Source organism: Amblyomma americanum, chromosome 8, assembly GCF_052857255.1.
Source record: "Amblyomma americanum isolate KBUSLIRL-KWMA chromosome 8, ASM5285725v1, whole genome shotgun sequence".
Lineage (NCBI taxonomy): Eukaryota > Metazoa > Arthropoda > Arachnida > Ixodida > Ixodidae > Amblyomma > Amblyomma americanum.
Window position 1 is genome coordinate 93,959,654 of NC_135504.1, and position 16,156 is coordinate 93,975,809.

The following is a 16,156-nucleotide window of genomic DNA, read 5'->3' on the forward strand; positions in this document are numbered from 1 at the left end:
AGCAGCCGCACAGGGCAGGTATTCGTCCGATGAGTTTACAGACCAACGAACTAGCAACTCGGCACCGCACCAGGTCTCCGGTTTCCGCGGCTCTGCAGACAATGTAATCGCCCGCGATCAACGCCACGGAGACGGCGGAGACGCGGCGCCAAAATTGTTTTTCCGTTGTGATAAGTTCTTGAGCCGTCGGCGCGGAAGATTTTGACATGTTTTTTCTGCACGAAATGGTGTTTTTTCCTAAGAGCTTATGTCTCGGCGGTGTGAGAGGGCCGCCAACATTGCGCAAAAGTCGTGTTGGCGAACAGAGTTTGCAGACTATTTCCGTTCAGTGACTCCATCGGTGCAGTGTCAGGTCCCACATTAAGATTTTTTGTCACGTCCCATATTATATTAAGCGCGTACCGCAGAAGACGTAAGGATAAAAATGAAAACACAGGCTTTCGTTTGTGAATTTATTACCCCGCGAGTACTATTGCGATGGGTAAATCCCGAGCAAATCATTGCGATGTTTCTCAGTTTGTGCCAAGTAATATAAAAAATAAATATAAATGAACAATAATTTCCGCGAAGTGGGCTGGAACCGGTGGTGGCGCAAATAGTTCAGCTTCGCTGGCCAGTGGTCGACAGCAAAGGCTATCGCCGCAGCCAAGCAGATGTGTGTTCGTGCTGTCGTTGACACAAACCCACGTAGGGTGATTGGCTTGGGTATTGTGTAGATCCAAACACGAGAAAAAGCTAACCAGGCTTACCGCTTGAGATAAACAGAGGTGAGGACGCGATGACACAAACAGAAAATTCTGTACCTTTATCGTTGTTGCTAGCGTTCATGCTTTAGGGCTTTCGCACGTTGATTGCATTTGGGCAAAAATTCTCTCATTTTAGTGCGTAAGTTCTAAGCCGACGAGGAATAACCTCGAGCACAATGGTCCGTTGTCGTGTTGTCGCGTTGTTGCAGCTGGCATAGCACGGGCGCTCCGTCCCGCGGCATGTGCCCCTCATCATCGTCTTCTAAGTAGCAGAAATCTATGCTTTCGTACTCATTGGAATGTATTACACATTCTGCGTAGTTTTTCGTTCTCTTCGTCCTCCTTGACTTCGAATTTTATTTATCGAGCCACCAGAGCTCGCCCTGGCCCCATCCTCATGTTCTGTCAGGTGTCGAGCGTTACGTGCGAAATCGCGCAGCTCAAAACTCACGTTTCCTGCATTCACCTTATGATCAGACACCCCCTGCTGACTCCGGACGAAGTTCCTTACCCACCACCTCAACCGAAATCTGTCGAACTTGCCGTATGTGTGTCCGCTTCCGATAATCATTGTGACTGGGACATCATTTGAACTTTCGGAACGTTCGCCAATATCTTTTTCCTTCTGGATACCAGCTATTATTTTCCTTCTTCCTCATCTTTCGTCAATACCCTTTGCTGCTCTTTGACTGCTTTTTAATTCCCAATTACTACAGCAGTTCTTGCTGTTTTGTTGGGGTCACCGGTTTGACACAGTTAGCCGTATTTCTCGAGGCCACCTGCGCGCCTCCAAGACGTGCAAAAAGGACACGTTACCGCCTCTGCCACTGTGACGGCCTCAATTCTCTTGCATACCGCGCCCTCATGTGGCTCCCAACCTATCGTCTCGGCGTATGTAAAATCTGATCCCGCCTCACTCGGGCCGTTATCATGTTCTGACAGAGCTGAGGGCAATGACCTGAGGAATCAGGTAGCTGTTCACCACACAGCCGGCCCCTGTGGGACCTACTGATATCGTGAACGTCGTACGTTTTTAAGGCCCCTCCACAACACCAACTCAGCCTCCGCTGACAACTTTTTTGCGCAACTAAGTTGTGCTTCTGCCTAGGAGAGGGTAGTGCAAATGTACGCAGTCGCTAGATGAAGAGGACGAGGTTGCTCTAACTTTGGTGGGGACCAGGCCTGAATGCTGTGGTGTGTCTAGTTGTCTTTGGTGTGCGTGGCTCCTGGCTGTAGAACCTTCTTTGTGATATCCAGACGAGAAATTCATTCATGAATTCTGTGTCTCTGATTTCCACTTTGCGCGCAGCAAATTTGAGACACCGTGGCGCTTCCTGCGCACGAAGAAAAGTTGAGTTCTTCAGCATTTTAATAATGTATTTCCGGCATTACTTGGTGCGTCTTAGTTAAAAACAGGCTGCTCATGTTTTTTTACGCAGTTGCTAAATTCCAGTCAAAGACTGGTCCTACTCTCAGGTGTGATTCGGCGCCCACATATACTTCGTACGCAATGCTGGACGACTAAAAAGACCCGCGAATCGGTTCTCGGATATTCCCACCAAATCACGTATCGGGTGAGGATCAACGTAAGTATTGCATTACATCGCGCAAAAAAAAACTTCATAAGTTCCAATTGCAATCGAATACTTCTATAAGTTCTGTCGAATTTAGCTTTATGTTTTAAATTCGTACAAACCGCACTGCTACTTTTGCTTTTAAGTGCTGATTTATAGCATATGGTATGGGCATGCCAGAAAAACCCAGCTATGCTAAGAATCAATAATCCAACAACTGAGGACTGTGAGGCGGCGCTGTTCAGCTCGCATTCGGAGGACCAGCTTTCGCTGGTGAACCGGACAAGAGAAGCGGCTAAAACCAATGGGCTCCTGGAATGAGGCCCAACCCAAGCATACTATGCAGCAGCTTGTCTCGCTGCTGCAGCTAGCGTTCGGCTGGTAAGGACAGCAGGGACGTTTGAGTAATTTAGGTCAATGATGGGCGCATTACTTCTGACATAGTTACTTTTGAGCCTACTGCTCCAGTTCTCCGTTTTTTCATTCTGTGGGAGTCTTGTGGTCCGTAACAACTATGTATTTTCATGAATTACCGTGACGGCCGGCCATATGGAGTTATAAAATTTCTTATGCACGCTCACATGGGCTAAACTTGAAGATGGAGCGTACGCTCCATGTTTCCTCAGCACTTCTGAAATAGAGTTCTCTTAAGTTATAAACTGCACATTTAACATAAATTACTGCTCGTTTACTAGTTATACTCCGCAAGCTCTGCGCTTAGTTCAATAATACACTCTTGTTTGCATCGGCTGCAGATTTGCTTCTTTATGCAGTGTTGTTGCCCGAAGGACCAGCTCTTGTAAACCTTTGAATAGGTTTTTCAATCAAATTATGCAAAACGTAGGATGAGAGACCGTTTGCGTGAGTTAAAAAGGCGCAATTCGGTGCCTACAAGCGACGGGCATTTTGCTCCTGCCGAACACCTTCAGCATTCCTCAACGGACCGGGTCACACCGCCCAGCATCGCCACTTCCCGCTTAAACTTAGTCGTCCTGGGCTTTAAACACTAGTGGTTTTCAGGTCATTGTTGACAGAACTAAACTCAATCGCCACTTGACTTCGCAAAAAAAAAGTGAATTTTCTCTTCACAATACCCAGCATAACCCTCACGTACCCTGTGGACAAGCTAAGTATACTCGTCTGTGAAGGATGACAGCGCTGAGTAAAACTCTGCCTAGTCTTTTCCGCATGTTGGTGTGAAAGTGCAGCCTATGAAATTTACTTGCGCGTTTCTCTGATTTTAATAAGCGCAAAGAAGAGAATCTCTCAGACCATGAATGTCATTTTACTAATATCACTGGAGACTGATGCCTATAAGAGATGTATCTTACCGGTACTCACCTGCGGGGCAGAAACGTGGAGGCTAACGAGAAGGGTGCAACTTTAGTTAAGGAGGGCGCCCCGAGCTATGGAAAGAAAAATGACAGGTAAAAAGTTAAGAGACAGGAAGAGGGCACAGTGGGTCAGGAATAAACACGGGTTAATATTATAGTAGTCTAGATAAAGATGAAGAGATTGGCATTGGCAGGCCATGTAATGCGAAGGTAAATTAACCCATTGTCCTTAAGGGTAACAGAGTGGATTCCAACAGAAGGCAAGTGTAGCAGGGTGCCGCAGAAATTTCGGTGGGCAGACGACATCAAGAAGTTTACGGGGATAGAGTAGCCGCAGCTGGAGCTGGCACAGGGCATGGTTGATTCGATAGGTGTGGTATAGACTTTTTTCCTGCACTGGGTGTAGTTAGGCTATAACGATGATGATGATGATGATGAGAGAACACAACGGCCATTCAGGCAGTGGTCTTATCAGCATGAAGGTTTCGCTCGACAGCCGAAAAGACTAGGGCATCCAAGCGTCTGTCCAATTACTGGCGGTGCCGGCGTCGCTCGCTTGCAACGCTGCCACCCGACGTCAACGTCATGCCAGTGTTACAGTTTTTGCCGCGTCTGCCTAGTGAGAACGAGCCATTATAGTTGTAAATGCGCAAAATAACCACAAGCAAAAATATACCTGCGCAGATAACAGATAGCACGGCCTGCCCAAAATAGTCTGGAAGCTGAACCGAGCGCTGAAGGTATCAGCGCCTAAAACATTTCGACAGGAGGTGGTTAATGTATTCAGCACCAGCAAATGATCCTAGGTCAATATTCACTAACTGCTAGCGGTAACAAACACACGCCTTAAACGCCTGATTTAAGAATATATACCTAAACAAGCAGGGGGTTATCTTTTTCCGTTCCTTTACATCATATAACAACACGACTGATTAAATTAGCAGTTTGCTCCTGCACTCCTCGTTTGCCTTTAAAATATCCACAGACGTTATATTTGTTTAACATGGCTTCTCATGAAAAATATTCGTATACTTATAGTAACTGTCCTTTCTATAGTGTGCTGGAAAACATTGAACATTGCTTCATTAACTGCAAAAAAAACAAGTTTTGTTCCGCGATGTGCTTCGAAGGTCCCAAAGTAATCCTTCTTTTTAAGTTAAGAAAACGTGAATCGTGGTTTGGCTACCAAAGGTGCCGCTGAGTTCTATGGCACCGATTTCCTATTTGGACTTCATTCTTTGAAAACGCCTGTTTTTTCTGGTTGCTGAACCTAACGCTTGAGTTTAAAGTCATTTTAGCCTAATGATACTCCAGATGAGTCAAGAAAGTAACAGAGAAAATAACTCTTCACATGATTCGGAACTTCCCGATATATACTGTACAGCACTAGACATTTCACCTTCAATCTTTGATGCTTAAGTTTCCCCGGAGCGACGTAGCTGAAGTAGGCGCTGTAGCCCTTCAAAGCCTCGCCGCAAACTTGTTGACTCCTGAGGAGTACGATACGCCGACAGTAAATTCAGCGTAGACAATTTGGGCCTTCTCGTACGCATACTACTTGAATAAATACACCAAGAAATGTTGTTTTGCTTTAGATAGCAATTCAGGGCTGTTATTTTGTAGCGACATTCAGAATGCTTCCTCCAACCAAAGGTTTTATTTTTAAACATCTTCACAAACAAGAATAATTACCTTGAAACAATGCAACTCTAGTCTTGAACATTCAAAACACTCCGAATGATGGAAGTGCTCGCAAGCCACCTTATTTTTATGCTCAGGAGCTTTGCTACGCAGCTCGTGGAAACTAGAAAAAAAATATTAGGCGCGCCCAGCAGCTTTCTCCACATAGCCCTCGGTAACCGGCACCTTGCCTGAGAGCCGTAGAATATTCATAACAGGGAACTCCGTTCCCAATTTTGCCCTCCACCACCATTTCTTTAAAGCTGCGATCCAAATTGTCCCATCTCGCTCCTGAAGAAGAAGTTGAGCCATCACTGAAACATCGAAACTTTTTAAAATTTAAAAAAATATCTCAAAACTTACAAGAAGATTCACCTAACTAGACACGCAATTTCGCCAATGTGTTTAATGCTATTACTTCAAAGCTAGTGAGATGTATTCTTGATATGGACGTGTTCAGTGCCTAATCGAGACATGAGCCTGATATGGTTGACGAAATCAGTGATTACAATAATTGATTAGTGGTTAATTTTGCAAATAAATAAGAAGATGCACATGCCAAGGTATTCGGTGCATATTTTTTTTAGTCTTCTAGTCGCCTCTTTTCTCCAAAATACAGTTGAATTTCAAAATAACGTCAATCCTTTCAATAAGGCAGCGTAATTCAAATAGAGGAAATTGACACGATACAGGCATTTTTTCCCCAATAGTCAGTTGAGGGAACCGCCGACGGTTTGCAGCCTTCTGACGACCTCCAGTCCGCTGACATTGTGCAGCACTGGCGCTTACATAAAAAGCTCCGCAGGGGTAAGAGGCCCTCTTAGTGACACTTTTGCACATGCGCTTCCCTTCTCCTCATATCTGAAGGAATTAAGCGGTTAACTAAGTAATGTGAAAGCAGTTATTTACATCATCCTGCTGTCATAGCGCAAGATGCAGAAAATAAGAGAACATCCTTGCTCATGGTTTATTGTTTATTTGTTCCTCGAAGGTCCACGAGGGACATTACATGAGGGGTGGGCTGAGAAGGCAATTAGCATGAATACAGATGGCCTTCTAGGGCGGTTTTTAATCTACTGAAGTTAATGATGGTTGCTGCTTCAAATGGAAGGTCATTCCAGTCTTGGGTTGTTTTCGGGAAAAAGGACGGTGATACGTTTCCGTGCGTGCTTTCGCAAGGTACACGGTGTTAGGGTGTCAATTACGGAAAATAAGATGAGTGCGTGCGATAGGAATTACTTCGTTATTAAAGGTATGGAAAAAGTTATGATATAAGAGAAGACGGGTGATCTTGCGACGAAAGGTTAATGTGGGAAGATTAAGCTGAAACTTTGGTGCGGAAACTCTAGTGCGGTATGAAAAATTAAAACAAATGAATCTTGCAGCACAATTCTGGGCGGATTCTTGCGTGGCAATAAGGTCAGCACAAGTTAGGATTATAGGTAGCGCATGCAAACTCCAATGTCGACCGCACAAATGTTAAGTAAATAAGCAATTTTATGAAACGCGGTATATATTTCAAAGGGTCAACAGCGCTAGCAAGCGTGCTATCATCTCCTGCTCCTCAAGAGCCAACGAGGCAATGGCGGTGCTTTCAGAGACTACAGCACCCATATCAACCACGTCACCTCGAGGAAGCTTAAACAGCAAATTTCAGGTATGAAAGATGCCGCTGTCTGCCTTAAATGTGAAGGAGTTAATTTGCAATATGTAATATTCGGAATGCAAAGGTCGACATATTTTTCGATCAGGAAATCCTGCCTGATGGATGAACTAACATCGGAAAGAATCGCCATGAGTACTACACTGGACAATGCCAAAGCTCGAGCAGTGCCAGGAAACTAATCAACACTCCGATCATTGCAAAAATCAATCATTACAACCGGCAACTGCGAGTCGTCACGCCTTCTCCTGCAAACATCATACGACAAACGTCGAGTTTTCTTGTCCGGGATTTTTAATTAGACGCTGCACAACTTTCTCAATGATTACACACATTTATTTGGCCATATACTTCCTACGTTTGCCACTCGGTTTGCTTTTAAATTCACGTATACGAAGTTGTAAAAACTGTTTATTTTACATTTAGATTCGTGTATGATGTCCACATTTAGTAACGGTAGCTAGCGAGTGAGGGGGCGCTGGATAAGGTTCATGTCGCGAGGAGAGGCGCCTGACAGAGATGTCTAGAATGCAAGGGCTGAGTGGCATGTCATGCCGTCGCAGTGATTCAGAGTTTTATACTTTGTAGTAAAGAGAGCACAGCGAACAAGAAAATCGCAATGGTGCTATTCTTGACTGATACATTTGCGTCTTATTTTGCTAGAATTCAGGTTTAACAAGGATATGGGAAGTTAAATACAGGGTTTCCCCTCTAGACGCGTCAGAATATTTCTGCTAGTGGAATAAATTGCAAAGAGCGTGTTGCATACCGAGTGTTTGAGAGAAAGCAGAGCGGACATAGAAAAGAGTCCCGAAAGCAATTCACTTTTATAACATAGCTGCTTTCTGTTACAGATCGCAAAAAGGAAATGGAAAAGACGGTATGTACCCTTCCCCGTATTTTATAACAGAGTCTATTATTCAATTCAGCATACTGTCAACCCTAAAGGACATTTTTAGAGGAGAGAAAGTTGAGGCGAGATAGAACGCCTATTAGGGAGAATACCAAGTACCAGTTATAGAGCCGAAAGCCTCAAATAATACCCCCGGCGCACGAACGCAGCATTAAGATTTCATTTATTGCAACAAAGACTGCTCAGGATGCTCTGTACATTTGATGGCAGTCTTATTACAGAATAAAAATTTCTTCACTGCGCCCTGGCTCGAGAATGAAAGAATTAAAGATGATGTTCCTGAAAAGCAAATCTTTAGCTTGAGCAAGTGTTTTTTCCGGTTAATCTTCAAAATAAGAAGGTATATAGGATGAAGAAATTGTCCAGCAAGTCAGTGAGCCTATATTAGTGGTAGATTTATTTTGCAGCCTTCTGCTGAACCGAATAGAGCATGGCCATGCTGGCAGCTTTATACGCAAACCAGGATTATGCAATATCGTATTATTAGGTGTATATAAGAAACGTAAGAGAATAGAAGAGAATAGACAGAATCGAACTAGCAGAGCTACCAAAGCTAATAAATAGGCGCCAGGTAGCCGACATAAGGAAGTTTAATATGAAGAGTATCGAGCATACTCTTAAAAACGGAGGCACCATTAAGCGCTGAAGAGGAAACTTGGCATAGGCAAACACCAGACGTGTGCTTTAAGAGATAAATAGGGCGATCTGATTAGCAATGCGGATAAGATAATTAATGCAACTGAGGTGTTCAGCACAAACTTAGAACGTAGTCAATGTAACCACAACCTTAATGAGAAAGAAAATAGCGCACAGTAGCGCACAAAGGACGAAAATAAAGGTTTAGGAGCAAGAGAAAGAGGGAAAGCAGCTTGTGAGGATCAGGCAACAGAAGATCTGTTGAAGGACGGAAGGTAGATTGTGCTAGAAGAACTAGGCGCCCTGTACACGCAATGCCTTATGACTTCAAGCGTTCCAGAAGCTTCGAAGAACGCTATTATCTTTATTCTTAAGAAAAGAGATGTCAATGACCTGAAAATTTACTGGCCGATCAGCTTACTGTCCGTTGCCTACAGGGTATTTACTAAAGTAATCGCTAATAGAGGCAGGAAAACCTTAGACTTCAATCCATCAAATGATCAGGCAGGCTGTCATAACGTATACACGACAACGAACCACATTCACACTATCAGACAGATGACAGAGAAATGCGCAGTATATTAAAAACCCCTCAGTCGAAGCATCAGCAGTCATGCAGGCGTTGCAGAGTGAGAGTGCAGAACAGTCTTATGGAAAATTCTCAAAGATATCTGTAACGACTGCACAGCTATCATAAAACTCTGCGAAGTGATCAATAAAATTCCAATGTGGAAAAGGGTCAGGCAGGGAGACACGATCTCCCCAATGCCAGTCACCACCAGATTACAGCAGGTGCTCTGGGGCCTGCATTAGGAACAGGCGGGGATAAAGAGTTAATGGAGAATACCTAAGCAATTTGCTATTGGGCAACAAAATCGCTGTGCTAAATCACTCAGGAGATAAACTGAAAAACATGAACAATGAGTCAGACAGGCAGAGAAGAAGGGTATGTCTTAAATTTAGCATGCAGAAAACCAAAGAATTGTTAAAGATTCTCGCAAGAGAACAACAGTTCACAATTGGTAGCGAGCTGCTTGAAATGGTAAATGAATATGTGTACCATGGGCAGGTAGTGAACGCTGATCGCGATCTTGAGAGGGAAATAACAGAAGAATAAGAATCTAGTAGAGCATATCCGGCAGGTTCTTTCAGATCATGAATGGCAGTTTGCCAATATTCCTCAATAGAAAAGTATGCAGAGCTGAATCTTACCGGTACTCACCTACGGAGTAGAAACATGGAGGTAACGAAAAGGTTCAACTTAAGGCCAACGCGAACGAGCTATTGAAAGAAAAAGATGGGTGTAATGTTAAGAGACGGTATGCGGGCAGAGAGAGTGAGAGAGTAAACTCGAGTTAATGACATGCGCAGACGAAGTCAACAGGAAGAAATGGGCTTGAGCAGGGAGTGTAATGTGAAGGCAGGATAACCAATGGTCCTTGAGGGTAACGGAGTGGGTTCCAATAGAAGGCAAGTGTAGCAGGGGGCGGCAGAATGCTAGGTGGGTAAATGAGATTAAGAAGTTTGCCAGGATATGGTGGCCACACCAGGTAAAGGACAGGTTATATTGAAGAGAGATGGGAGAGGCCTTTGTCCTGCAGTGGGGGTGGTCATATTGATATTGAAGTGAAACGTGGGGTACAAGCTGTATCTCAGGAGCCAAGCTATGCTGTGCCTATTTAAGAAAAAAAAGACCCTTGAATGTTATCTTTTGTAAAGACTGAAGGAGCGTTGTTCAGCTAGATCTTTAACGTTCTATCTATGCAGATGAGTAATAGAGGAACTCGAAATTTTTACTTGGCTGTGCTACGCCAAGCCGCGATTTTCTTCTGCCAGGTAGAGTTACCTTTATAATGGTTTTCCGACGGGCTAGTTGGTGCTTCTCGTTCATGATTAAACTGCGCGAAAGAAACAGGGACAACGGCAAGAAAGCACGTACACACACACTGCGCTCTGTGTGTGTACGTGTTTTCTTGCCGTTGTCCCTGTTTCTTTCGCGCAGTTTAATCATGAATCAAGAAGAGTTAGCTTCACTTATGTTCTTTGAAAAGACGTATTTTATGCCCTTTATTGGACTCAGGAATAAATAACCCAAAAAGGAGCATATGAGTAGATCATCCTCTATTTTTGAGCAGAAAAGTGTTGCCGCCAACAGGAACTACATATTTCGTTCCTCAATTTTGAGCCTCATTATCACTTTTGAGTCTCATTATCAATTAAACGTTATTCTACAAACCTTCGGGATATTTATTTGACACATCCAGGCATTTAGTTCCTAATTATCAGCCCTTGATGCAATTTCTCGCAAGTTTCTAAGATGAGTTTAAGCTTTGCCTGTAAATGTGTTTTATTAAACAAGTGACAGCTTTCTGTTGTCTGAAAATGTGTATGAACACGACTAACGAGCGACATTGCAAAAGCTAAGTCGGTCGCTTCGAGGACACCGCGATGACGGTAATATTTGATAGTTCTTCCTACAATGTCCTCTAAACAGTAGGTAAACTTGAGTAACAATTGCCTTCTACGTAAAAAGCATCGAAACGCGGCGTATGTGTCGCTTGAAATGTCCAGCTCGTAACATGATACCATAGCATTATTTAAGGCGCTGTTTAGATTTGTCTGGTCAGCAGCATTTTTAGCTGTGTGGTGGAGCAGGAGTGCTCCGCAGATAGTTGCATTCAAATTTTAGTTCAGTTCTTTGGAAGTACTATATATGAAAATTGAAGATGTGCCACAAGAGGTAAATGGCAACCGCCTTATATTGTTTGAACTGCCTGAGCTATGTTCATAGAGTGGAGCCAGTTCGTGACTTTAAGGTATAGCATTCCTCTTCTCTTAGTACACCGGGCAACAAATGAATAATTGTCTGGTTTAATTATCAATTTCATGTGCAGTATACAGTAAAGCTGTTCTCCAAAGCCAGCATATTTTTTTTTAATTGCGAAAGGGAAATAATAGCCAGTTCAAGATTATAAAGGAACTCAGCTGGCAGGGTTATAGTTGAGAGTACACTCCTAAAGTTATTAATGCCGCCAGGAGTGGATTACGTTGTTAACTTATGTATATTTTGCAAACAATTTGCACTTATTGTGTACTACCATTTACCTAACGTCTGTACTGTCTTTGACAAAAATATGCGGCCAAAGCTGCTTGCTTACAAGCCGTGTGCCGGGCCTATTGGTGCATCTGACATTGCTCAGATTGACAGGGTTGAGGACACAGGTTCCTCCCGCCTTCTTGAGCTCAGTGCCCTTGAATATTGTAACGACCTGAGGAGCCGTGCAGGTAGACGTCGGGGGAAACAGAAGGCTAGGCGCTTTAATCAGACAGCCAGGGTCCAAAGCACAGAGCCAGAGTGCCTCGGGAGCCAACCAACACTTCGTCGTCGTCTTTAACTAAGCGTGGAGGCCGCGCGGCGCGTTCGGCACGTGGCATTATTCCCCCACCCGCGAAAGCAAACACCGTCTCGGTGTGGAATGGGTTATGTACAGGGAGAGAAGAAGTGGAAAAACAAACGAAAAATAGGTGTGAGGTGAATTATACATCCGGCGCTAGTTGAGAGGTGAGGAGAGTCAAGTTCACACGGGGGGTAAGGAGGTAAAGGGGCGACACACAGCGTGCACACGGCGCTCAGTCACGCGAATAGTACGGTTTTAGGCGCACTACATGGACGACTTCAGGCCGTTGACGCTGACGGCCGGCGACCACAGTTCCATCGGGGACAACTTCGTAGTTGAGGCTGTTCAGGCGGCGAAGGACTTTGTACGGGCCAAAATACCGATTGATAAGCTTTTCGCACAACCCCTTGCGGCTCAAGGGTGTCCACACCCATACCTTGTCACCCGGCTCGTAGTGCACGTCCCTGTGCCGAAGGATATAGTGTCGAGCATCGACGGATTGCTGGTCTTTGATGTTCAAGCGGGCCAGCTGATGGGCTTGCTCTGCGTTTTCCACGAAGTTGCCTGCTTCAGGGGTTACCTCTTCATCACCGTACGGGAGCATCGCATCCAACATCATGCGGACCTCCCTGCCATAGACGAGACGGAACGGGGTAAACTGGGTGGTTTCCTGCGTCGCTGTATTATATGCGAAAGTGACGTACGGCAAGATCTCATCCCACGTTTTATGTTCAACGTCAACGTACATCGAGATCATGTCCGCTAATAATTTGTTGAGCCGTTCCGTTAGACCATTGGTTTGGGGATGGTACGCTGTTGTGGGTCGATGATCTGTGTGGCTAAGCGTTAAGACGTCACGTAAGAGCCGGGCTTGAAACACCTTGCCTCGGTCAGTAATGATGATCGATGGGGCGCCGTGTCTAAGCACGATTTCGTACATAAAGAAGAGGGCAACTTCGGCGGCAGTACCTCGCGCAAGGGCTTTCGTTTCAGCGTAACGGGTCAAGTAGTCGGTGGCGACTACGATCCACTTGTGGCCGGACGACGAAAGAGGAAATGGCCCCAAAAGGTCCATGCCGACTTTGTCGAATGGTTTTTCTGGCGGCTCGATGCACTGAAGCAGCCCGGGAGGCTTGAGCGTCGGTTTCTTCCGTCGCTGACATTGCCGGCATGTCCGGACATAACGCTTGACGCTTGACGTGAGCTGGGGCCAGTAATAGTTCTGCCGGATTCGGGACAAGGTGCGGGTAACACCAAGGTGGCCGGAAGTTGGTTCATCATGGCAGGCCAGGAGAACTTCATCCCGTAAATCAGACGGTATGACGAGCAGGTAAGTTGTCGGACTGGAAGTAGAGTTCTTTTTATAAAGCACCCACGAGCTAGGTACCGTTGTATCTCAGGGTGCCCACCTTCGAGATGTTCTATGAGCAGACGCAGCTCGGCGTCGGCACGCTGTCTGGAGACAAGCTCAGACGTGCTGACGGCTCCAAGGAAGCTGTCGTCGTCGATGGTGTCTTGTGGAGGAGGTTCGACGGGAGCGCGTGACAGGCTATCAGCGTTGGTGTGTTTGCGGCCGGACTTATAGGTGACGGTGAAATCGAATTCCTGCAGGCGTAATGCCCAACGAGCGAGGCGGCCGCAAGGGTCCTTTAAATGTTTTAGCCAGCACAGCGAATGGTGGTCGGTGACGACACAAAACGGTCTGCCATACAGATATGGGCGGAACTTAGCTGCTGCCCAGACTACGGCTAAGCATTCTTTTTCGGTGGTAGAGTAGTTCAACTCAGCGCGCGACAGTGCCCGGCTGGCGTAGGCAACTACTTTGTCGACACCGTCTTGCCGCTGGACGAGAACGGCGCCAAGACCGACGTTGCTCGCATCCGTATGTACAGCCGTGTCGGCATCTTCGTCGAAATGTGCTAGGATTGGTGGCGATTGGAGTCGGTGTCGTAATTCGTTGAAGGCAGTCTGCTGTTCGTTGTCCCAGGAAAATGATGTATCATCCCGGGTTAGGAGCGTCAGGGGGCTGGCAAGCTGGGCGAAGTTTCTAATGAAGCGACGATAATAGGAGCACAGGCCCAAGAAACGTCGGACTGCTTTTTTGTGAACGGGGACCGGAAAGGCAGCAACGGCAGCCAGCTTCTCTTGGTCAGCTCGGATTCCATCAGCACTAATGACGTGCCCGAGAAACTTCAATTCGGTGAATCCAAAGTGACATTTTTGTGGTTTGAGGGAGAGGTTGGCGGAACGAACGGCTTCGAGGACAGTTCTGAGACGGTGCAGATGTTCCGTGAACGTTGCGGAAAAAATAATGACATCGTCAAGATAAACAAGACATGTCTGCCACTTCAGACTTGTGAGGACGATGTCCATCATTCTTTGGAAAGTGGCAGGAGCGCAGCAGAGCCCGAAGGGGAGGACGCGAAATTCGTACAGCCCGTCCGGTGTGATGAAGGCGGTTTTCTCACGGTCCCTCTCATCGACTTCTATCTGCCAATAACCGCTCCTGAGGTCTACCGAAGAGAAGTACTTTGCTTGGCGAAGACGGTCGAGGGAGTCATCGATACGGGGCAGCGGATACACGTCTTTCTTTGTCACACTGTTATGTTTCCTATAGTCGACGCAGAAGCGCAGTGTTCCGTCTTTCTTCTTCACCAGGACAACAGGAGACGACCACGGGCTGCTTGACGGTTGGATGACGCCGTCCGTGAGTATCTCTTTGACCTGTGTTTGTATATCATCTCGCTCCCGAGGGGACACACGATAGGGCTGCTGATGGATGGGTCGAGCTCCTTCAGGCGTGATGATGCGGTGTTTAACTATCTACGTTTGTCGCACGTTAGACGACGACGTGAAACACGCACGAAACTCCTGCAAGAGGTCCTGGAGCTGCCCCTTTTCAGCGGATGAAAGGCCCGGATTTATGTTGACGTCGTCGAGCGCTTCTGCGTCACCTCCAGTGGTGTCCTCCTCTCAAGCAAAACATTCGGCCACTTCCTGGACATGGTCGACGTAAGCGATGGCTGTGCCACGGAATAGATGTCGATGCTCATTGCAAAAGTTGGTAATAAAGACCTCTGTTCAACCGTCATGCAGGCAGCTAAGGCCTCGTGCCACCGCAATCCCATTAGTGAGTACGAGAGAGACATTAGGCTCGACAACCCGGAGTCCCCGATGTGGTTCATCACAGGTAACTCTAGCGAGAACGCTGGCACGTGGAGGCACCGTAACGTTATCCTCGACGACTCGCAGGGTGGCCTGAGAACCCTGGTGCGCCGGCTCTGCTGTGGCAAATTCGGTGGAAAACGTCACCAAGTGATTCGGAATTTCTATTATAGCACCGTGCTCACGAAGAAAGTCGATGCCAAGGATGATATCGCGAGAACATTCGCGCAGAACAAGAAAAGTGGCGACGAAGGAGCAGCCGCGAACCATAACACGGAGCCGTGCACGTAGACGTCGGGGGGAACAGAAGGCTAGGCGCTTTAATCAGACAGCCAGGGTCCAAAGCACAAAGCCAGAGCGCCTCGGGAGCCAACCAACACTTCGTCGTCGTCTTTAACTAAGCGTGGAGGCCGCGCGGCGCGTTCAGCACGTGGCATTATGTAAGAGGAGCCGTGCAGAAGGACTCAGAAGCAGACCACTTTAACAATATGCTTCTTCCAGAGGGTGTAAATGCAAGAGAGATACGTAAGTTATGAGTTGGGCAATATTCTTGAGTTCATTTGTGAACAGGAATGACCTGGGCAATTCGGTAATTGAGGTTTGATTTCTGAAATGAAAGATAAATGTATTTCCTAACGGGCTAAGCGCAGAGTTTCTAGTCGTTGTTAGGAATGCCCTTTGGACAATCTCTTACCATCTATTTTTAGAGGAAAGGATAGTAGTTGAACCTAATATTTTTTCAGAGTAGCGACCAGTTTCTCATATTCTTCAAGCTCTGAAGAGGTATGGCTGGCAGGACTCAGGTTTAAAGGTTTTTTGCTATTACACTAACAATGCTTCGCTATAATTTGGCAATCCGGAGTCAGCGAGGCCATATAAACGGCGGATCAGCAACGTCAGTGGGATTCCAGATACCCCAAATCCAAGCTAGTTCATGCCGAATCGCAGGATGTTTGCATGTTTGTATTTGCAATACAGTGGTCATTAAAATACACCGAACCCCCAGAATGTTCATAGAGAGCTTTGGCAGGAGAAAAACGTGCCTGA

At 46.1% G+C, this 16,156-nt stretch overlaps 1 protein-coding gene across 1 annotated transcript in view; it reads left to right on the forward strand.

Moving 5' to 3' along the window:
- Positions 1 to 16,156, forward strand: part of LOC144100552 (uncharacterized) — a 44,378-nt gene that overhangs the window by 9,782 nt on the left and 18,440 nt on the right. Inside the window, exon 4 of the mRNA XM_077633466.1 lies at positions 2,186 to 2,332. Coding sequence (XP_077489592.1) covers positions 2,186 to 2,332 — 147 coding nt within the window. The remainder of the gene's footprint in view (positions 1 to 2,185; positions 2,333 to 16,156) is intronic.